We start from the raw sequence: 21,276 nt of genomic DNA on the forward strand, positions 1-21,276 counted from the left end.
TCTTATCCAAGTCCCCAGCATAATCAGAATCAACATAACCAACCACCCTTGAATTGTAGTCAGTTTCTCTATCAAATATTAAACTAAGGTTCGAAGTACCTTTCAGATACCTGAGTATCCATTTCACAGCCTGCCAATGAGCTCTACCCGGGTTAGCCATGTACCTGCTAACGACACTCACTGCCTGTGAAATATCTGGACGAGTACAAACCATTGCATACATAATACTGCCAACTGCACTGGAATAAGGAACACTAGCCATGAAGCGTTCCTCCTCATCTGTCTGAGGAGATAGGGATGTTGAAAGTTTAAAATGTGTAGCAAGTGGTGTACTTACTGGTTTGGAATCAGACATTCCAAACCTCCGAAGAACTTTCTCAATGTACTTTCCCTGGGACAAATACAACTTTCCAGCTTTCCTATCTCTGTGGATCTCCATCCCCAAAATCTTCTTTGCAGCACCTAAGTCTTTCATTTCAAACTCATTTCTAAGTTGGGTTTTCAGCAAACTAATGTCAGATATGCTTTTAGCAGCAATAAGCATATCATCAACATAAAGTAGCAAATAAATGAAAGACCCATTAGATAACTGCCTATAATAAACGCAACAATCATGGCTACTCCTCACATAACCATGATCTATCATAAAAGAGTCAAAGCGTTTATACCATTGCCTCGGAGACTGTTTTAAACCATACAATGACTTCTTCAATCTGCACACATGATCTTCTTTGCCTTGAACAATGAACCCCTCCGGCTGATGCATGTAAATGGTCTCCTCCAGGTCACCATGTAGGAACGCTGTTTTACCATCAAGTTGCTGAAGCTCTAAGTCATGTGCTGCCACTATGGCAAGCAACACCCTGATCGAACTGTGTTTCACAACTGGAGAAAAAACTTCGTTGAAGTCGATGCCTTCTCTCTAACTATAGCCTTTTGCAACCAAGCGTGCCTTGTACCTTGCGTCTGCAACATCTTGGATTCCCTCTTTCCTTTTGAAAATCCATTTGCAACCAACAGTCTTCGTCTTCTTAGGCAACTTAACCAAATCTCAAGTTTGGTTCTTGTGAAGAGACTCAATCTCCTCAGTCATTGCTGCGCACCATTGTGCACACTCCTTACTTTTGACAGCTTCTGAATAACTGGAAGGCTCTTGACCATCTATGTCCTCTGCTGTAGTAAGTGCATACATCACCATATCTGCATGAGCATATCTTTGAGGTGGCCTGATCTGCCTCCTTTGTCTACCAGTAGCAATACTGTAATCTTGCTCACACTGTGCGCCATCATCAAAATCAGGATCATGCTCATCTGAAGTGACATGATCTTGGGTGTCGTCTGGCATCCCCTTTGAAGCCTCAACCTGTGACTCCACCTTCTTGCCATTACTCTGCTCTTCACCTGTAGACACAGTAAACTCCTTCCTCGGATTAAGCATGGATTGTTCATCAAATACTACATCCCTACTAATTACAAACTTAGGTGATTTGGGATCAGTACACCATAACCTGAATCCTTTCACCCCACTAGCATATCCAATGAATATGCCCTTCTTTGCCCTTGGCTCAAGTTTTCCATCATTAACATGGAAATATGCAGGACAGCCAAAAACTTTCAAATTTGAATAATCAGAGGGAGTACTTGACCATACCTCATTTGGAGTTTTTAAACCAATAGCTGTGGCTGGAGAGCGGTTAACCAAATAGCAAGCTGTGTTGACTGCTTCAGCCCAAAAATCTTTAGACAAGCCGGCGTTTGAAAGCATACTACGGGCTCTCTCCAAGAGAGTCCTATTCATCCGCTCAGCTACTCCATTTTGTTGTGGAGTATGTCTCACTGTGCAGTGCCTCACTATGCCTTCATTTTTGCAGAATTCATCAAAATCACCTCCGCAAAATTCCATACCATTGTCGGTTCGGAGTCGCTTAACCTTCTTGCCTGTCTGATTTTCAATCAAAACCTTCCATTGTTTAAAGTTAGCAAATACATCGCTCTTACGTTTCAGAAAATAAGTCCAAACCTTCCGTGAGTAATCATCAATAAAGGTAAGCAAATACTGGGCTCCACCTTTCGATGGAACTGAAGATGGACCCCAAAGATCAGAATGAATATGGTCCACAGTACTTTTAGTTCTGTGAACTCCTGTAGTAAACTGAACCCTGCACTGTTTTCCAAACACACAATGTTCACAGAATTCAAGTTTTCCTATCTTCTAATTGCACAACAAATCCTGCTTACTCAGGATAGACATCCCCTTTTCACTCATGTGACCCAAACGCATGTGCCATAGACGGGTGTTGTCTGAGTCTGAATTATCTGAAATAGACACTGCAGCTGTACCTATCAATGTACTGCCCTGAAGGAAATAAAGACCATCTGTCATATCTCCTCTCATTACAATCAGGGAGCCCTTACTGACTTTAATAGCTCCACCTTCACCGGTGTATCGGAAACCTAAAGAATCAAGAGTACCCAAGGAAATAAGATTTTTCTTCAAATCTGGGATGTGTCGAACATTAGACAATGTCTTGACAATCCCATCAAACATCTTAATCCTAACTGAACCAATCCCAACAATTTTACACGCCATATCATTTTCCATCAAAACGGAGCCACCGTTGACTGACTCATAGGTAGTGAACCAGTCCCTCTTGGGATAGATATGAAAGGTACAAGCTGAGTCCATGACCCACTTGTCACCATAGCGACTATTTGAGCCACTAATTGCTAGAACAATATCTACGCCGTTAGACTTTTCATCAGCAACGCTAACAGCATTAGAGGAACTAGTGCCTTCCTCTCTATTTTTCAATTTAGAACACTCATTTTTGTAATGACCAAATTTATAGCAGTAATGACATTTAACATTTTTCTTGTTAAATTTCGACTGTGAACTGCCCCTGGATTTACTCCTGTTCTTCTCTGAACTTCTCTCATGTGATCTACCCCTGCTAGATGAACCCTTAACAAACAAACCACTGGCTTGACTATCCGTGCCTTGTATACCCAATTTTGTTCTCAACTCTTTAGAGTTCAAAGCAGATTTTACATCTATCAAAGAGATGGTGTCTCTACCATACAACATCGAGTTTACAAAATTTTCAAATGATACCGGCAATGAACACAACACAATTAATGCTTGATCCTCATCATCAAGCTTAATATCAATATTCCTCAAATCCATGATAATCTTATTAAATTCATCTAAGTGTTCAGAGATAGGAGTACCTTCCTTCATTTTGAGCGTGTATAACCGTTGCTTCAAATACAAACGGTTGGTGAGCGACTTTTTCATATACAAGCTCTCAAGCTTGGACCAAAGACCGAAAGCCGTCTCCTCATCGGCAACCTCCCTCAAAACTCCATCTGATAGTGACAACAAAATGACACTATGTGTCTTCTCATCTTCTTCTCTTGATGGTGCTAGAGAATCCTCGGATACCTTCCCTTCCAAAGCTTTCGACAAGCCTTGTTGTCGTAACAAAGCCTTCATCTTGATGCGCCATAAGCTAAAGCTGTTTTGACCGTTGAATTTCTCCACTTCAAACTTTGCCATAGCCATTTCTCAAGATTTTGCAAAGAGCTTTGACGCTCTAATACCAGTTTGTTGGAAATAGACCGAACAAACAAAGGCTAAGTTGAAGTAAATAATAGCGGAAGCAACAAAATAAACAACAATCACACAAAGAACACCAAGATTTAAGTGGTTCAGCTCAATGTGAGCCTACGTCCACTGTCGGGGTCGGTTTCAATGATTTCACTATGAACAAAAGATGGGAGTGCAAGAGTATTGATCACAAAATCCTCAATCCTAAAGCCCCAATACACTCAATAGACTCTTAGGATTGTATACAAAAGGATTCTCAAAACTCTCTCTTTCTTGGCTGCTGAACAACACTTAAAATGAAGAGAAAATTATGTATTTATAGGACAAGGCGCTAGTCAGAACATTCGCTCGAGCGGACGTCGAGCGAAGTGTCGAGCGCACGTTAGGGTTACTTTCTCGCTCGAGCGGACAGTTGAGCGGAGGTCGAGCGGAACTCTCTGGAAGATTTCGCTCGAGCGGACAGTCGAGCGGAGGTCGAGCGGAACTCTCTGGATGAGTTCGCTCGAGCGGACTGTCGAGCGGAACTCTCTGGATGAGTTCGCTCGAGCGGACTGTCGAGCGGAGGTCGAGCGAAACCTTAGCTCGAGCCACGGTTGAGCCACAGTCAAGCCAAGCCCAAAAAAAAACACATTTTCAGCAGGAAATCAAGCCAAACTCAACAGTTTTTAATGAAATTCTTGAATCTTGATTCTCTTTGGCATGCGCACTTGGATCAGTCATCGATTGTATAATTGCCTCCGCCGTGACTAATGTAACAAGTCCGAAAGTTTATGTTGGAAGATTTATCTATAGCAAATCAGTAATGTTGAGCTTTGATTCGGCTCTCATTTTCCTCTATTTATTTATAGTTTGAAGCATATATCATGGCAAACCATTTTTTGCTTTTTTTTTTCTCTTTCTCTCTCTACATCTACACTACTTTGGGACTATTGTTCCTCTTATATATATATATATATATATTACTATAAATAATGTTATCTTATCCAAAAAAAAAAAAAAACCACTTGTTGTGGTAAGCAGAATAGGATTGTTTCATCCTTTTTTCATTATTTTTAAATTCTCTGTATTTTCCTAGCTTTCGTGATACTTTGATTCGCAGATTGTTCTAGTAATTTCTGAATTTTTAATTTTTTCAGGCGAATTAAAAAAAAAAAAATCTTTAGGTTGGCTTACTCAGGCTTTTTTGTCTATGGAGCTACCCCTGTCAAGGTTGGGCCTAACAAGTTTTTGAAGACTTAGTTCCTTTTTTTTTTTTTTTTTCTTCTTGAACTCGGGCTCACAAAGAGTAGTTCTAACCATAGAGAATTTCTTAGGACCAGTTCGACTGTTATTAACCAAATAACAACATGCCAATTACATAGTTACACGTATGACTTCCACTACTAAACCAGCAAACATCAGAAAAGGGCAATCTCTCTCCTACACGATTTCAACCTGAAGGAACTCCCCTCGCACTCCCATTCGTCAAATCTCAACTTGAAGGAACTCTCCATGAATCGCGTTGGCTTCGTTGAATCTCAACCCGAAAGAGTACTCCCCATGAATCGCACCCCCCTCGTCGAAGCTCAATCTGAAGGAAATCCAAAATCAAAGCTTAGCCACCTTCGCACGTGTATAACCATTTCTGGTATGCCTCATTTCTTCGATTTTGCTTGTTTTGTAAGCTTAAACCAATGGTGGGTAGACTCGTGATGATCTTTGGGATCGATATTAGTCGATTGGATTTACCTGGTTTGTTGGCAAATTGATTGTGCAAGAAATGATGTTTTTGCATTTTACATGTTTGATAAAAGTTCTAAGATTACGTGTTTGATTGTGGCGGTGCAAAGAGAGGAAGAGAGGGGTAGAGAGGGGTGGTGCATATGAGAAGGAAAAGCAGGGTAGCGAGGAAGAGAGGGATGCGATTTGAGGGGCAATTGCTGAGTTGCATCGGTATTGGTATAGCATTGAGATGCTTGAGTCAGCATTGACGTCGAACTTGTTGACTAATTGCTCCTTAATTTAGTCTCACACCGGTGGGAAATAACAAATGAGCAGATTTTTAAGGTTATAAATAAAAGGCTTAGGCTCTTAGTTTAAGTGTATCAGTCAAATACTTAGTTAGTAACTTTTAACTCTAGTTAAAATCCTCTGTTGTCCATTTTGTAAAATGGGAAGAGGTGTGAGTTAAAGTTTTACTAGTGAGGAAAGCTTTGTGGGTGTGTTTGGGGTGAGAAGAAAAATTATGTGATTGTAATAATTTTTTACATAGTGAATTTTTTTATTTGGGTCTGGTGGTTTTTCTCATGTTTTGGAGTTTCCACATAAATTTCTTATGTTGTTATTATTTCTCTATTTTTCTTATTATTCCTGCAAAGGGTAGATCGTAAGAGGGTGAATTTTGGAGGTTTAAATTTCCAACAATTAGTATCAGAGCCACTAAGTTCTTTTTGTGAAGTGGAGTTTTTGTGTGGTAGTATGTATACGTACAGTCTAAGGAGGTTCTATCTAGGAGATTGAAAATTTTAAGTGTGTCCATTGTGACCCTCTAATCTTTTCTGAGAATTGACTCAGTGAGGTACTATTCATTTCTACAGTAAATTCATCAAAGCAATGTCAGGAAGTAGGGTTTCAAATCTTGTTAGATTTGAGGTGGAGAAATTGGTTTACACAAGACTTTAAAGGACAGACCAACCCCCTGAAGTCAGCAGTGAAACTAGCGACTGGTGAAACGGCTAGTACAAAGAGCAAGTTCAGCAAGTGGCTCCAAGTCAGTAAATGGAAATACTGGTATTGATGCTAATGTTGCATCTCTCTCTATGGAAGATTTTGATCTTTAAAAATAGATATGTACATCCTCATGGCATGCCGCTAATTCCCAAAGTTATCATGATAGAAGATGTGTTAATATTAACAGGTCCACAAGTTTGCACATAGGCATTGGTTTGGCATTGATGCAGGGTGTGTGGTGAAAATTCATGTCGATGGCTGATGAACTTTCAGGAGAGCCAAACGTAGAAGTTACACCATAATTTTTCAGCAGTATTGTTTTCGACATGGGCCTAAATGAAATGCTTGGAATTGGTTTATTCTAAGTGGGTATATTTTTATGGTGAAGCATGATAGCAGAAGCTATGAAAATCTTCATCAAGATGGAGATTGGCTGTGGGACCAATCAAAATCTCAAGGTGAAGATTGCTGACTAATTGTTCCTTAATTTAGTCCCACACCAGTGGAAAATAACAAATGAGCAGATTTTTAAGGTTATAAATAAGAGATTTAGCCTCTTAGTTTAAGTGTACCAGTCCAATACTTAGTTAGTAACTTTTAGACTATAGTTAAATTTCTCTATTGTCTATTTTGTAAAATGGGAAGAGGTATAAGTTAAAGTTTTATTAGTGGGGAAAGCTTTGTGGGTGTGTTTGGGGTGAGGAGAAAAATTGTGTGATTGTAATAATTTTTCACATAGTAAATTTTTTTTGAGTCTGGTGGTTTTTCTCCTATTTTAAAATTTCTACGTAAATTTCTTGTGTTGTTATTATTTTTTTATTTTTCTTATTATTCCTGCAAATGATAGATTCTAAGAGGGTAAATTTGGAAGGTCTAAATTTTCAACAGAACTGAGATGTTTACATGGGTGTTGGTGTCTGAAGGGTGGTGCACAGAGAGCAACGAGGAAGAGAAGGACAGACGACGGTGCAAATGAGAAAAGGGCTAGCATATGTCTCGACCTTAATTCTTTGTAGTGGAGTGTATTTCTCTAGATTTTTTTTCCTATATGACTTGAGTTGAATAAAAGGCTATTTTTGTGAGATTTGCAACCCGACTGCAGTGAAGCGGTTCTCCTAATTATAATGTCTATAATTAATTCTTCTTTGTAAATACTATAAAAGCGGCAGTTACCCACCTTCCGAGACAGTTTGATCATAAATTTTTTTAGCTAATAGTTAGTTGATCAGAATTTAACACGGCGTGATGTGGCCCATCCAAACGACCACGTTTTGGCCATTCACTTGGGAGAATCAGTTTTTGGAAGTATAGATGATCTGATATTTTTATTTTATCATAATGTGATTAATTTTATTTATATATACAATAATATAATTAAAATTAGATTAACACTATTTGGAGAGAAAAATTTTACTTATCATCTCCTACACTAACATTAAAATGTAATTTATCATTTTTATTATTTTATTTAAATATATATATTAATGTGTAAATATATCTCTAGATAAAAGGATAAAAATGATAAATTAAACATGTGGTGCGAGGATGATATTGAGAAATTATTCCGTTTGTCGTACTAAGAACTGCGTGTTAGCAATTTTAGGTTACGTTTAAATACTGAGATTTTAGGTTACGTTTGGATACTGAGAGTATCTAAAGTATTCTCAGAATACTCTAATATTATTTATTATTTTATTATTACTTTTTACCTATTTTATACTACTATTAATTATTTTTTACATATTTTTATTACTATTTACAACTCTTCCCAACACTTCTCACTATCTAATAATTGCAGAGAGCATTAAGGGTAAAATGGTAATATGGAAAATCGACGCAGTACAGGCTGGGAGTGGACTTGGATTCTATGCTGCAACCCAAAAGCGTATGGAAAAATATAGTTGCAAGCACAATTGTGTATTAATCTGTACACTAATGTGATGTGATTGGTCAAAAAGTAGATTTTATTAAAAACAGTGTTAATTTAAATTTTAAATATAAATGAATCAGTATTGATATACAAATTAGTACGCGACTATACTTATATATAGCAATACTCAAAGCGTATAGAGGTTGTTTCTTTCTCAAGTTACTCCGATCAAACACAGTCTCGACAATTCGTTTTCAGAATTTGACTGTCATGTATGGTAGTTATGGTAGTTGAGACTTGAGGGAATTGTAGATGAGTGGAGCAAAACATTGTGTTTTGATTACTAATACGGTGCGTTTTGTGTGAGGGTTAATATTGTATAGCCTTTAGCGATACGGTGCGTAGCAAATGAAATAAAAGTTAAGAAAAAATATAGTTGCAAGCATAATTATGTACTAATCTGTGCACCAATGTGATGTGATTGGTCAAAAAGTAGATTTTATTGAAAATACTGTTAATTTAAATTTTAAGTATGAATAAATTAATATTGGTACACAGATTAGTGTGCGACTGTGCTTGTATGTAGCAAAACTCAAAAGCTAAAGAGGGACCTCGTGTATGTGGTTGAAACGGGGAGTTTTGGGGATCAACTGTTGTATAAAAATTAAAAAGGGAAAGCCGCGAGGGAGAGTTAGTTAATCATCTTGTAAGAAGTGGAATTCTTGGAGGTGTAGAGTTTTCCTCGAAATAAACTCTGTGATAGTTACGTGTTGATTCATTCTTGTGTTTTTGTATTCTTGTTCCAGTTCTTGGATATTCTTGTTTCTGCAGAATACCCATAACATTGGCATTGCGAGGACGACGATGAGCGACGTCGAAGAGGCTACAAGACGTCGTTATACCGTGGCGAGGTACCGCAAGAAACTCCTCGAGCACAAGGAACTAGAAGGCGCAGTACGAATCGGTCAGTCTCATACCCCATATTTTCCATATCCTAATACGATACCCTTCAATATTCGAATCGATGTTTTCGTTGATGCATTTTTCCATTTAAATATCCGCTACGGTCACCGTTTCCTGTTGCTTCCAATGTTTTTCGCGGAAGTAATTGTCCTTGGGGCTTTACGATGTTCCGTGTTTGTCGTTGTCGAAGTGCGTTGAATTTGAGCGATATTGTTTCATTTTATAAATTCTAGGATATATGATTTCAAGGAGTTGAAACTTAAGTGCAGATACTATGTCATGAACCCAAACTGAATTCTATCCGTTGTTCATTCTCTTGATTTACAATATTCCATTACACTTATTACACCAGACGTAGAATCATAACATACTTCTTTTGAATATAGAAAATGAAGTTTACATGTTCAACTATGTTTAGAAGGAATACGACGGAAGTTGTAAGTGAGACTTAATTTGAACTTAACATTATTTCAAACCTTACAGGTCGTATTTAATGCGAGTTTCTCCCTGACACTTGGGGGAAAAAGAAGAAGGAACGTATACTAATCAAATTTGAACCTTTTTGTGAATCATTACCTATGTTACGTGGCTTGCATTTTTGTTCACATTTCAAAATTTTATTTTCGTTTCGGCCTATTTTGTAGAATGTATATAACCATTAATGTAGTTTAGAGCTTACCTTTTCTGCTAATAGTTTGACAGTGTTAACATTGTTGAATGGTAAATTTTCAGTGAGAGAGAAGTTGCGGACTTCGAAGAACGAGTTCAACAAAACAGAAGATGACCTGGAGTCGCTTCAACGTGTTGGGCAGATCATTGGAGAAGTTCTCAGGCCTCTCGACAATGAACGCTGTAACTCTCTCTCTGACTTTTATGTTCTACCTGCATTGAAGTTTGTATGTGATATTAGCTTTCTGGCCTTATTTATACATGCATTTTCATCCTTCACCCTACTCCCATTTTGGTTCTGTTCTCAATTACTGAGATTTGACATGTGTAGCAGCTGCGTATTAATATATTATTAGTCGTGCATTTTATCCCATTCTACGAGATGCTTTGTAATGAATTTGATTAGACAATGCACTTGTGAGCAGCTGTTAGGATCCTTTTTCTCTCCGTATTTGAATATATGATATTTTCCTTGACTTGTGCAGCTGCATTATTCTGTCCCTCTTTACTTACAGAAGCAGAATTTATTTTATTTTGATAATTCTGTATGCATTAACGAATAAAAAGAATCTGTATGCATTATTTTTTGTTTTCTGAATGAATTGGCTTTTTCTCCTCATCTTTCTGATTCCGGTACTTCTTGGGCTGGGATGTTCTTTGGAGCTGGTTAGTAATTGTTGAATTTGATTGATTGTATGATATCAGTTATTGTCAAGGCAAATAGGGGCCGCAGGTATGTGGTTGGCTGTCGCATTAAAGTGGATAAGGAAAAACTGATTGCAGGAACGAGAGTGGTTCTTGATTTGAAAACACTCACTGTCATGAGGGCTCTTCCACGTGAAGTAAGTTACTATGGCAGGACAATTCATTGAATTGTGATGCTAACTGAAAATACTTTGGTGGATGGCATTGCTGCTTGCTGGTTTGACTATCTAGTGGTGATCTTGTAGAACTCTTAGTTCACAAGTGTTGTTTGTTTGAGTTGGCAGGTTGATCCGGTTGTTTATAAAATGCTGCATGAAGATCCCGGTAATGTTAGCTACTCTGCTGTTGGTGGCTTATCTGATCAGATCAGGGAATTGAGAGAATCTGTTGAGCTACCTCTAATGAATCCGGAGCTCTTCCTTAGAGTTGGCATCAAACCTCCCAAGGTTAGAGTGTGCGTGCGCGTAAATTTGCATTTTCTTTATAAAACTGTGGTTAGGCAATGATCTTTAGGCCTAGATGAATGGAATTTGACGAATAGGCTTCTGCTCCTTTTCCTCTTTCAGGGTGTCCTTCTTTATGGACCTCCTGGCACTGGCAAGACGTTGTTAGCTAGAGCTATTGCAAGTAACGTAGATGCAAACTTCTTAAAGGTGAGAGTTTGCTACACTTGCAATGCTTTTGCATAATCAAATTTGGGATCTTTCCTAATGATATATACTTTTTTGTATTCACTTTCATGTGAATATAGGTTGTTTCAAGTGCTATAATTGATAAATACATTGGGGAAAGTGCACGGTGGATACGCGAAATGTTTGGGTATGCTCGTGATCACCAGGTTGGAGCATCATATACCGGCATATCATTTTCCAGTATATTATATCTTCATATGTAAGTGACTCATCTATGCTGCTTTGTTTTTGAAGCCCTGCATCATTTTTATGGATGAGATTGATGCCATTGGTGGGCGCCGTTTACGTCGGGGAACAGGTGCTGACCGTGAGATTCAAAGAACATTGATGGAGTTACTTAATCAGCTTGATGGATTTGATCAGCTTGGGAAGGTATGTCTTGTTTACGACCCAGTTTAGGATATTAATAAAGGTGCTCACACAAACTTATTTCTGGATGGCTGTTTTGTGGAAAATCGAAGGAGTTGGTTCTCTCTCTCTCTCTCTACGTGAGGTAAAAAGCCCTTGTCGGGAATCAAGCGCATAGCATTAAAGGATGAGATATTGGAAGTAAATTTTATAATGTCGATCAGCTTGATATGCTCAGCAAAATATCACACATGACGTTTTTTATCAGTATTGGAAGCCTACATGAAAAAGAGCGAGTTGTTCGACAGAATAGACCCCCACAAGCTCCCACGGCTATTGTGTTGCCTAACTCAAGTTTCGCACATAATCAGATCTGGCAATACATATCTAGGGAAGATTTGCATTTCCCCCTTTTCCTAGTTAGGTGGATGTCTTGTATACTTCCTGTATTCTACTGGGTAACACCCTTTTTCAGCTTATTTAGTTTTTATACTTTGTTCTCAAGAGTCCGTCCTCCTGGTTCCTGCCCAACTTTTTGGCCTTAACTGTACATCTCTATGGTTTTATAACCGATCATTCAGGCATGTTAATAACATACAAGTGTCTGTTCATATTTGTTATAGGTCAAAATTATAATGGCAACAAACCGTCCTGATGTTCTCGATCCTGCACTTCTTAGGCGGCTGGACAGAAAAATAGAGATTCCATTGCCGAATGAGCAATCAAGAATGGAAATCCTTAAGATTCATGCTGCCGGAATTGCCAAACATGGTGAAATCGACTATGAAGCTGTGGTAAAGCTTGCAGAGGTGAGTCATATTGGCTTGAGCTTTTTTTCAGCTAAATATTTTTGCTTCCTAATCTAGTCTTTTGTTTCAATTGTAATAGGGTTTTAATGGGGCTGATCTTCAAAATATTTGCACGGAAGCTGGAATGTCAGCGATCCGTGCAGAACGTGATTATGTTAAGCACGAAGACTTCATGAAGGTAGAGCAACCCCCCCCCCCCCCCCCCCCCCCCCCCCCAATAAAAAAAAAAAAAAAAAAAAACTCCCTTTTGTTAAAATTAATTTAGATTTTGTTGAGCAACTTATAGCGGTGTTTAATGAATCTTTTTCTCCCTAGTCACTAGTGTTTGTGGATTACTTTACATTGTTTTGAAGTCCTGCTTCCCTCTATGAATAATGATCGTGGTCTTTTAGACAATGTGGAAGCCATATTATGCTCTGTTTCATCTATTTATTTTCCCAGGCAGTGCGGAAGCTGAACGAAGTAAAGAAACTCGAATCTAGCGCCCGCTACAGTGCTCGGTTTCGGAAAGTCTAGCATTCAGTCGTTTCATTTTCAGAGCCAAGGATATTTGGGCAGTGCATCTTTTATTCCATCTGCCTGAAAGGTGATTCCTACCTAATAATACCTAGAGATTCCATTAAAAAAAAAAAATGTTCCCTTTACTATTCTGGTGTAAGCTAATTCAATTGGGCTTGAAAGGAAAAGTGTTCTAATGTAGTCGTGTTTTGACATAAAACAATACGGAGAAAGTCTGATATATTTGGTAATCTCACATCATCGAGTGACGTTGTATATTCAGCCATCTATAAAAGTACAAGTATGGTAAAGGAAATAGTACAACGAGAGCAAATCAATCTAAGCTACACGGAAGATTACAAGCACAGCACTCAATCTCATTACACATGGAAAGTAGACAAACTCAGTATGGCAGTATGAGTTACGGGTCCTTGTTTGGTCCTTCATCCGTATTTACACGAATATCCTTATTATGCCAGATACATGTTACTGTCAACATAGTCCTACACGTAGTACGACGGTACGACCTAATCAAACTAGAATTTCCTTGTTATCCCATCGACTACGTACATAGTGGAAATGGAGTAATGATTTTTTGATATCTTTAAATCTCTGGATAAAAGAATTATTATTATTATTTTTACTATCATTCACATATTATCTAAGAGATCATCTCAATAAACAAATTTACACATAAATTATGTTACAAATGATTTGATTTCACCGGATATATGTCACGTTGTCATTAAAAAAATTAATCTGAAAAATACATCAATTATTTTACAAAATGTAGTGACTTTGACCGAGTTTCAAGTTTTTGGTATGAATAGTTTTGAGGAGACGTTTTTAGATGCTGTCCGTTTGGTCAATTTGTGTTTCACCATCCTGACGATTTTGTAGAACCAGAAGGCACTAACCAGCTGCAGGCCCAATGCCATTGCCTGAACATCGTTGTGAAGGAGAAAATTAGTCAAAATTACAACCCCAACATATAAGCATCTTCACAATTTAATTACATCCTCTACTCTCGTGTAAATCTCGTACCTTAATGACAAAAGGATTGCTAGCAGATATAGTCACGTAAGCAAGATAAGGCCCACAAACCATCCTGCCTAATGTAAATATCACTGCAAACAAAATCTGCAAAAATCTCATGCTTAGTACTCATAATGAATATGGATTACAGCCTCCCTCTCCCTTTTTTTTTTTTTTTATAGCAAAATTAGATCATCACAGCTCGATGTTATTGATATAGTTCATTCAAAATTACTAATTTCTTAGTTTAAGAGGGCTTGGACTCAGAGGATAGAGGACTTGGGCTGTGGCATTTGTTGATGGAGTTCAAAACCAGCACTGATTAGGGTCGTATATGTGGAGATTTCATCTGAATTTTACAGCTCCCATGACTTGGTTTGTGGCAATGGCAAGTTAAAGATGTTTTGATTCAATCAGGATTATACAAGGTGTTGAAGGACAGCTTTGGCATTGATGTAGGGTGTGGTAAAAATTTATGTCAATAGCTGATAAATTTCCAGGAAAGTTAAATGTAGAAGTTACACTATAATTTTTAGAAATGTTATTTTCAACATAAGTCAAAGTGAAATTCTTAGAATTGGTTTATTCTAAGTGGATATGCTTTTATGGTGAAATATGATAGCGAAAAATATGAAGATCTTCATTGAGACGAAGCATGACTGTGAAGTTAGTCAAAGTTGCTAGGTGGAGATTGTTAGGTTTTTACTCCTTTGCATTTGTCCCACATAGATGAGAAATGAAGAAGGATCAACGCTCAAGGCCTATAAAATGAGGCTTAGACTCATTGATAAAGGGCACCAATCAAAAAACTTACCTAATAACTTTTGACTTTAGTAAAATTCCTTTATTAGCTTTTTTTGTAAAAGGGGAAAGATGTGAGAGTTAAAGTTTTGCAACTGGAGAAACTTTTGTGGGTGTATTTGGAGTGAGGAGAGTAATTGTGTAATTGTAATAATTTTTTACATAGTAGATTTTCTTATCTAGGTTTGGTAGTTTTTCTCATGTTTTAGGAGTTTTCCACGCAAAATCTTGTGCTGTCATTATTTTTCTATTTTTTTTTTATATTTCTGTAAATGGTAGATCCTAGAGAGTGAATTTAAAGTCCAAATTCCTAACAATATTCACCCTTAAGAACATTTGTATGGTACTCATGAAAGTGGAAAATGTTCTGTTAGCAATTTGAATTTTGAACTCACATCGACTGCCAAATTAAGGTCGTTGTCCCTGAATCCAAGTTCTTTGAGAAGCTCCCTCAGGTGGAGGAAAGGGCTGGAGACTTCAGTAACCCATAGTGCAGCTACCATTTCTGATCCACACTGCATAGACAAAGTGATGGTGACTTTGCTTGGAAAAGCAGAGAAAGTACCCAATTAGCCCAGGAAAAGTTTTCGTAAAGAATTTTTTAGCAATGATACGGCTATAGTCTTTCTTCTTAGAAATCATCATTAATTTTGTCAAATTTAGTGAAGACCATGCTCCAAGAAGTTCTGGTTTTGAGTTTGCAATTTGAAACCCAAATGATGAAATACTCTAGTTACAAAGAGGATTACCAAAAATAGGCAATACCTCCTCATAGGCAAGGCCTGCGCCAATTCCAACGATGCTGACCAGATGGTGGATGGAGTTGTCGAGGCTGACTCGCTTCTCAAAGAGGCAACATACTAAATCATAGATCATATAAGAGAGGCTCACTGCTAGAGTTCGCATCTGCTCAGTGTTCAAAATCCACCATCAAATGGGGAGTTTAATCAAAGCAATCATTGGAATTAACAAATACTATATTGTTTCAGATTCCAGACGGAGCTCTACGAAGTATATGAAAATTAGTCCAAATAGATTTTAGATAAAGCAACCCTATGGTCTAGTACTGTCAGATACCTGCTTTGGGGAAGATTTTGCAGCCAAAGGACAAACTGGGCATCCCCAATCTTGAACGGAGAGAAAGGCTAATGTTACAGCTAAAGTTGCATGAATCGTAGAAACAGTCCGGTTGCAGAAATCAAACGAGCGCTTGGGGAATATCCTCCTTATTAGCAGAAAAGCTGTTGTCCATGAAATGACTCCAAGCACTATTATATTCATAATATAGGCTTCCATTTATATATTTCTTCGCAGATTTGAGCCTTCAAGTGAAGATGGTCAGCCCATAATCTACCGGCCGGAAACGAGATAGAGAAATCGATCTGGTTTCAAGTAGCCATATCATGTAGGGTTTATGAATCCTTCTTCTCGAGGAATAACAAAAGCAGAGCCGTTTCTTCCTCCCCACACAGGAAAAAGTTTCTACCAATGCATCAAGTTGTAGGCAACAAAATAAATGTCAGCCAATCTGCTATTAGTAGTTGAGCTTCATTTATTTTGTGTTGTAAAATACAGGTGGAAATTATGGGATAGGTGTGGAAGTTGGTGGTATTGATTCTAGTTTAGACCCAACATGATGATGAGATTTGATATACTCAAGAATTAAAATCATATTGATCAGTCCATTATTTCAGCAAATATGCATTAGCTGAATCATTTCCCGCCAGTCTGTACATCTTTAATTCTTTTGCCTAACATGTATTGGCCCGTGGCCGTGGGTCTTTTGCAAGGGTATTCAATGCATGCTCTCTAATTTTGTGGCTCTAGTTTTTTGTAGAGACGTTGCATGCTCTACAAATGTTGTCATTCGTTTGTTGGCAGACTAGACAGTTGAGGAAAAATGAACGATCGAAGTCCCACATCGATATTTTATTAAAAAAGAAAAAAACTTTAAGGTGGTGAAATAATTCATCTTCATCAATAATACCTTGAATAAGAGAGTGCGTAGCATTATATATAGTAGCCTAGCTATAATATGGACGAAAAAGGCTGTTCCCCATTTATTAGGCGAAGCCATGCTTTTAATGGGATATGAATATGGTATATCTATGTGTTTAATTTGTTAACTACTTTGAATTGTTACAAAAAAAAAAAAAAAATCTATTAATTGTTTGAATTTACTTTCCTCTGTATCTTTCACATCTTGGCGAGTCAACATATGGGTTTGCAAGTAGGATTTTTATTTAAGAAACTATTGTTTGCTTTGAGAGATTAGAAATATTTTTCTAAAGAAAACTATAATTTCTCGAGACTATTGGGTTAATAGTTTCTAAAGTTCTGGGCCCTCCACTTATTTGCAGTCCACCAGAAGATTTGAACGGAGCATGTCTACGGCCGAAGCCCGAAGATGTCAATCTTGGGCCAACATTTAGTGAAGGAGACCCGGGCCCATGACACTTGAATGGCGGATCAGTTTGCAGTTGGAACTTGGCTGGACAGAATAACATGCGAATCGATATTTTCTTCACGTAACCGACAATTCTGGCGATGGATATATGCCACGTACCGGGCCGATTCCCGGTATCTACGCTTAGATTTGGCCATGTTCAGCAAAATCCTGGCCTTCCGAGATACCAAACGTCACCGTATTGGCCCTATGTCGCAGCCGCTGGCGGTTTACGTTCCGAAACCGATCCTTCGGGACCGACATATCGGAACCGGATGTTCTTTCTGGGAATGGGTTTCGTTGCACAGTTCTTTGCTCAAGAGCTCAAGAAGCAAGGATGGTAAACCATTAGCTTCCTCTGCCATAATTAACCTCTCTCTCTCTAGGGTTTAATTTTAAATTTTACAATGCATTCGTTGGTGAAATTGTTTTGAAAAGAGTTAACACATTGGATTGTTGAACAATTTAGGGTTGTCTCCGGAACTTGTACAAGCCTTTTGAAGAAGAATGAGCTGGGAGAGATGGGCTTTGATATGTACCTCTTCGATGCAAATGAGCCAGAGTTAGTGACTATTGTAAAGCTTTCTTGTACCACTAATTTTGTTATCAATGTATATACTTTTTCTAAACTGCGTTTTGCTTATCTCGGCTCCTATTTAATATTTTTTTGTTCTTTTTTCAATCCCAGACCGAGCACCCTGGAGATAATGAAATATCATACTCACGTTATTGTCTCAATCCCTCCTGTAGTGGGTATTGGTGACCCGGTATGGTAGTACTATATTTTCCAATTTTCTGTTAAAAGAATTTGCTGAATAGATTATCTATTTTGTGATAATCTTTCTCTAAGATTAATTTTTGCCAATTTGTTTTCCCATCAATTTTATAGGCGCTTCAGCACCGAGAACTTTTGAGGAGTTCGCTAATGGATGGGAACCTTCAATGGCTTTGTTACTTGTCATCAACTAGTATGTTCCTATTCATATTGCTAATGAGCCAACATTTTCATCGTTGTTATGTCATAGACGTAGAAATAGGGTCATGGATATGACATTATTTGTTCTATGGACTTACGGTTTCTGTTGTCTATAAATCTCGGTATTAATACAAGAGCTCTAGCATTGAAATCTTCTTTAAAGACTTTGCAACATATGTGCTACTTGGGACATTTCTGAACATCAATTCATTACAAAAATCAAAATATGATTCTTTGGAACTTCTGCTCTTTCATCCCTGGATCCAACTGTTTTCAATTTATTCTCCCAAACAGCTCCTGAATGCAATCATTGACTCTGAAGAAACCTCTTGCTTGGCAGGTGTATATGGAGATCGTGGTGGTGCATGGGTAGATGAGGAGTAAGCAAGCGCATCTAAACTAACTTCTTAAGCATGCAAACTCTTGCCTACACTGATGTCAAATCTCCCTAAACATATGCATTATCCTGTGACAGTTATCCCACTAGCCCTGCAAGTGAGTTGGCTAACTTAAGATTGGTTGCTGAGAAGAGATGGCTAAGTCTTGGTGATGATCTTGAGCTCTCGACACAAATATTTCGGCTTGGAGGTATCTATGGCCCTGGTAGAAGGTTGTGATCTTATAAGTATGACCAAATTTGCTGCCTTCGTTATGAGTCTTTAGTTACTTAACATTCACATGTTAGCTTCTGACTGGGATATAACTACCCATGAGTTTTAGCTAGTACATTTCATGCTATTACCTTTGTTATAATTAAAATCCACCCTGAAATGTATTTTTTTTTTTTTTATGGGTAAAACAGAAATCCACCCTGAAACATTACCGCTCTGATTTTGAATGTCATCATAAAATTTTAATTCATAATGTATATTGACTGAAATTTGATGTATTTCTTGTTAGCATATTGATGTGCATGGCTCTATGAATTTAAGCTTTGGCTTAAACTTTCCATGCTAAAGGTAGGCATCGTGGTAAAATATTTTCCTATACAGTGCCGTTGATACAATAATTAAGCAAGGAGCGTTGTCAGAAGGCCAGAAAATGAGAGTATACAGGAAATTTACATCTAGAATCCATGTTGAGGACATCTCCCAGGCACTTAAAGCCAGCATTCACTTACCTTCCCGCAGGTAGGTTCCAATCATCAGCCTTCCTAAACTCAGTCCCATTTTTTCATAAGCTATTACCATTGTAATTTGTGAGAGATTGCTAGAGCAACAAATGCAATAAAATTTTAGATATTTAAGATATTGGTAAACAATCTCCATCATTGTTAACAGGAAATGGTGATTCTCATTGTTAACAGCCAATCAGAATCTGGAATCCCAATTTAAAGGCCTTCAATATGCAAAGCCATATTTCATGAATGTTGGATGTATTCTCATCTTCTGTAGTTTTTCTGGATTCTTGTTCTTCTTCCTTGTATAATTGGGTTGCACCCTTAGCGCTTTTCTTGATAAAAGTTTTGGCACCTTTAGTTAAAAGAAATGCTCAATGTTACTCTTTTTAGCTGCCTGTTTTTCAAAAACCAGCATTTACGTGGCATATGTTGCACATATTCTTATACTCTCATTTTCTAGCAAGCTGCGTATTTTTTTATGAAGACAGTTTCTGTGTCAGACGTCCAGAGTTAGTTTCTAATTGGGCAGTCTATGGCTCTACGATTAGAACTTTTTATCTAATTTGGAGCTCCACAGACATGCTTTGATGCACATGTACTTAAATTGCATGGGAGCAGCGCTAGAAACTTTGAGTAATTATGGAGTTCTAATTGTCAGGTGGCATGGAATTTGTTTTCTGTAGACTGATTCAGCTTTTGTTTCCTGTTTATTTCTTTGAACCCCTTCCGCACATGAAATTTCTTGTTCTATTGTATGTTTGTAATGCTTTTAACCCTGTTTAATATACCTGCATTTGGAAACATTTTCCTTATATACTGCCTTGGATTTTCATTTTCAGGAGAGTTTACAATATTGTCGATGATGATCCAGCCCCTCGAGAAGAAGTATTTGCATATGCAAGTGACTTGATTGAGAAGAAGTGGCCTGGGCGGATCAAGCAATCCGCCTCCCGATCAGAATCATTAATTGGGAAGGGTGGTCGAAGGGGTGAGAAGCGAGTTTCCAATGCTCGTATGAAGAAGGAACTAGGCGTGAGGCTTCTCCATCCTAGCTATAGGTCAGGTCTGCAAAGCATTATCAACCATATGGAGGAGGCATTATGACACCCATGCATCTGCTGAAAGTGTTGCATAATTATGCATATCACAGTAGGGACAGTGGTGACTTCTATGGGGATGAGAATTTCACCGTTCTATTAGTAACTCAACCAGAAGGGATAAATCTTCAGCAATGAAAAGAAAATGCAAAGAGCAAGACACGCACAACTGTACTGAACTTGGTAGTGAGTTCGTGCTTTCCATCAACGAGGGTTACTAAGAAATGGAATTTTGTGGAATGAGGCAGACACACAGATTGTTGAACATTTTTTTTTTACGAACAGCATTCCGACTACCCTCAGGATCGATGAACATATGCCAATTTTGCTTGGCCAAAAAAGAGAATTGCAAAGTTACTTATTAAATGCAGCATCATACTGAAGTTGAATTATATGTATTTACTTACTACGCTAGTTCCGGCCTATTAAAAGATATTTTAAAGATATAAGTTTTACGAATTAGTTTTGTTATATACAAGTACAATCGCGTACTAATCTGTGTACTAATACTGATTTATTCATACTTAAAATTTAAATTAATATTGTTTTTAATAAAAATTTATTTTTTGACCAATCACATCACATTGATGTATAGATTAGTGTATAATTATATTTGTAATTATATTTTCCTTTACGAATATTGCTACCATTTAATGGCCTCGCGACGTTTCGTCTGCCATTAATCGTAAGTTTATCTGCAGACATGGCTTACAACAATTAAATCTATAATTTAAAATCTCAACACTTCCATCCACCGTCAGGATGGCCGAGTGGTCTAAGGCGCCAGACTCAAGTTCTGGTCCTCGTGAGAGGGCGTGGGTTCAAATCCCACTTCTGACAAGTTTCTTCATTTTTTTTTTAATAATTCAAGTAAAGTGTCTAAATATCACGTAATTATTTTGAAAAAAATATGATCTATTATTAAAAAATT

The 21,276-nt window shown here is 37.7% G+C and overlaps 3 protein-coding genes and 1 non-coding gene across 5 annotated transcripts; 3 read left to right on the forward strand and 1 right to left on the reverse strand.

The window, feature by feature from the left end:
• The first annotated feature begins 8,906 nt into the window (after positions 1-8,906).
• On the forward strand, positions 8,907-13,177 carry LOC122314937 (26S proteasome regulatory subunit 10B homolog A-like). The gene is made up of 10 exons (XM_043130594.1): positions 8,907-9,150; positions 9,882-10,001; positions 10,524-10,660; positions 10,808-10,969; positions 11,090-11,176; positions 11,275-11,361; positions 11,450-11,587; positions 12,187-12,372; positions 12,452-12,550; positions 12,814-13,177. The coding sequence occupies exons 1-10, from the start codon at positions 9,051-9,053 to the stop codon at positions 12,886-12,888; spliced, it is 1,191 nt and encodes a 396-aa protein (XP_042986528.1). The 5' UTR covers positions 8,907-9,050; the 3' UTR covers positions 12,889-13,177.
• A 367-nt stretch (positions 13,178-13,544) lies between these two features.
• On the reverse strand, positions 13,545-16,218 carry LOC122314938 (TLC domain-containing protein 5-like). Its single transcript, XM_043130595.1, has 5 exons — positions 15,784-16,218; positions 15,472-15,612; positions 15,102-15,221; positions 13,915-14,010; positions 13,545-13,811 (listed from the first exon to the last, which is right to left on the reverse strand). The coding sequence occupies exons 1-5, from the start codon at positions 16,000-16,002 to the stop codon at positions 13,680-13,682; spliced, it is 708 nt and encodes a 235-aa protein (XP_042986529.1). The 5' UTR covers positions 16,003-16,218; the 3' UTR covers positions 13,545-13,679.
• Positions 16,219-17,177: 959 nt separating this feature from the next.
• On the forward strand, positions 17,178-20,840 carry LOC122317214. 2 transcript variants are annotated; one of them, XM_043134180.1, is made up of 8 exons: positions 17,179-17,492; positions 17,622-17,714; positions 17,841-17,919; positions 18,042-18,120; positions 18,469-18,508; positions 18,604-18,738; positions 19,121-19,258; positions 20,088-20,840. In XM_043134180.1, the coding sequence occupies exons 1-8, from the start codon at positions 17,254-17,256 to the stop codon at positions 20,350-20,352; spliced, it is 1,068 nt and encodes a 355-aa protein (XP_042990114.1). In that variant the 5' UTR covers positions 17,179-17,253; the 3' UTR covers positions 20,353-20,840. The 2 variants fall into 2 exon arrangements, with proteins under 2 accessions (XP_042990115.1, XP_042990114.1); XM_043134181.1 differs by lacking the exon at positions 19,121-19,258 and having other exon boundaries at positions 17,178-17,492.
• Positions 20,841-21,101: 261 nt separating this feature from the next.
• TRNAL-CAA lies at positions 21,102-21,185 on the forward strand. Its single transcript has one exon. It is a non-coding gene; the product is annotated as a tRNA-Leu (tRNA).
• The last annotated feature ends 91 nt before the right edge of the window (positions 21,186-21,276 follow it).

The sequence above is a fragment of the Carya illinoinensis genome, chromosome 7, assembly GCF_018687715.1.
Source record: "Carya illinoinensis cultivar Pawnee chromosome 7, C.illinoinensisPawnee_v1, whole genome shotgun sequence".
In the NCBI taxonomy this organism is placed as follows: domain Eukaryota; kingdom Viridiplantae; phylum Streptophyta; class Magnoliopsida; order Fagales; family Juglandaceae; genus Carya; species Carya illinoinensis.

Coding starts and splice junctions, on each gene's coding strand:
- LOC122314937 (XM_043130594.1), top strand. CDS start 9,051: ATGAGCGACGTCGAAGAGGCTACAAGACGTCGTTATACCGTGGCGAGG. Junction 11,177..11,274: donor TAGATGCAAACTTCTTAAAG/GTGAGAGTTTGC, acceptor ATGTGAATATAG/GTTGTTTCAAGTGCTATAAT. Junction 12,373..12,451: donor CTGTGGTAAAGCTTGCAGAG/GTGAGTCATATT, acceptor CAATTGTAATAG/GGTTTTAATGGGGCTGATCT.
- LOC122314938 (XM_043130595.1), bottom strand. CDS start 16,002: ATGGAAGCCTATATTATGAATATAATAGTGCTTGGAGTCATTTCATGG. Junction 15,613..15,783: donor CAAAATCTTCCCCAAAGCAG/GTATCTGACAGT, acceptor AACACTGAGCAG/ATGCGAACTCTAGCAGTGAG. Junction 14,011..15,101: donor ACCTTAATTTGGCAGTCGAT/GTGAGTTCAAAA, acceptor AGATTTTTGCAG/ATTTTGTTTGCAGTGATATT.
- LOC122317214 (XM_043134180.1), top strand. CDS start 17,254: ATGGATATATGCCACGTACCGGGCCGATTCCCGGTATCTACGCTTAGA. Junction 17,715..17,840: donor TTCGATGCAAATGAGCCAGA/GTTAGTGACTAT, acceptor TTTCAATCCCAG/ACCGAGCACCCTGGAGATAA. Junction 18,121..18,468: donor TTGTTACTTGTCATCAACTA/GTATGTTCCTAT, acceptor CTTGCTTGGCAG/GTGTATATGGAGATCGTGGT.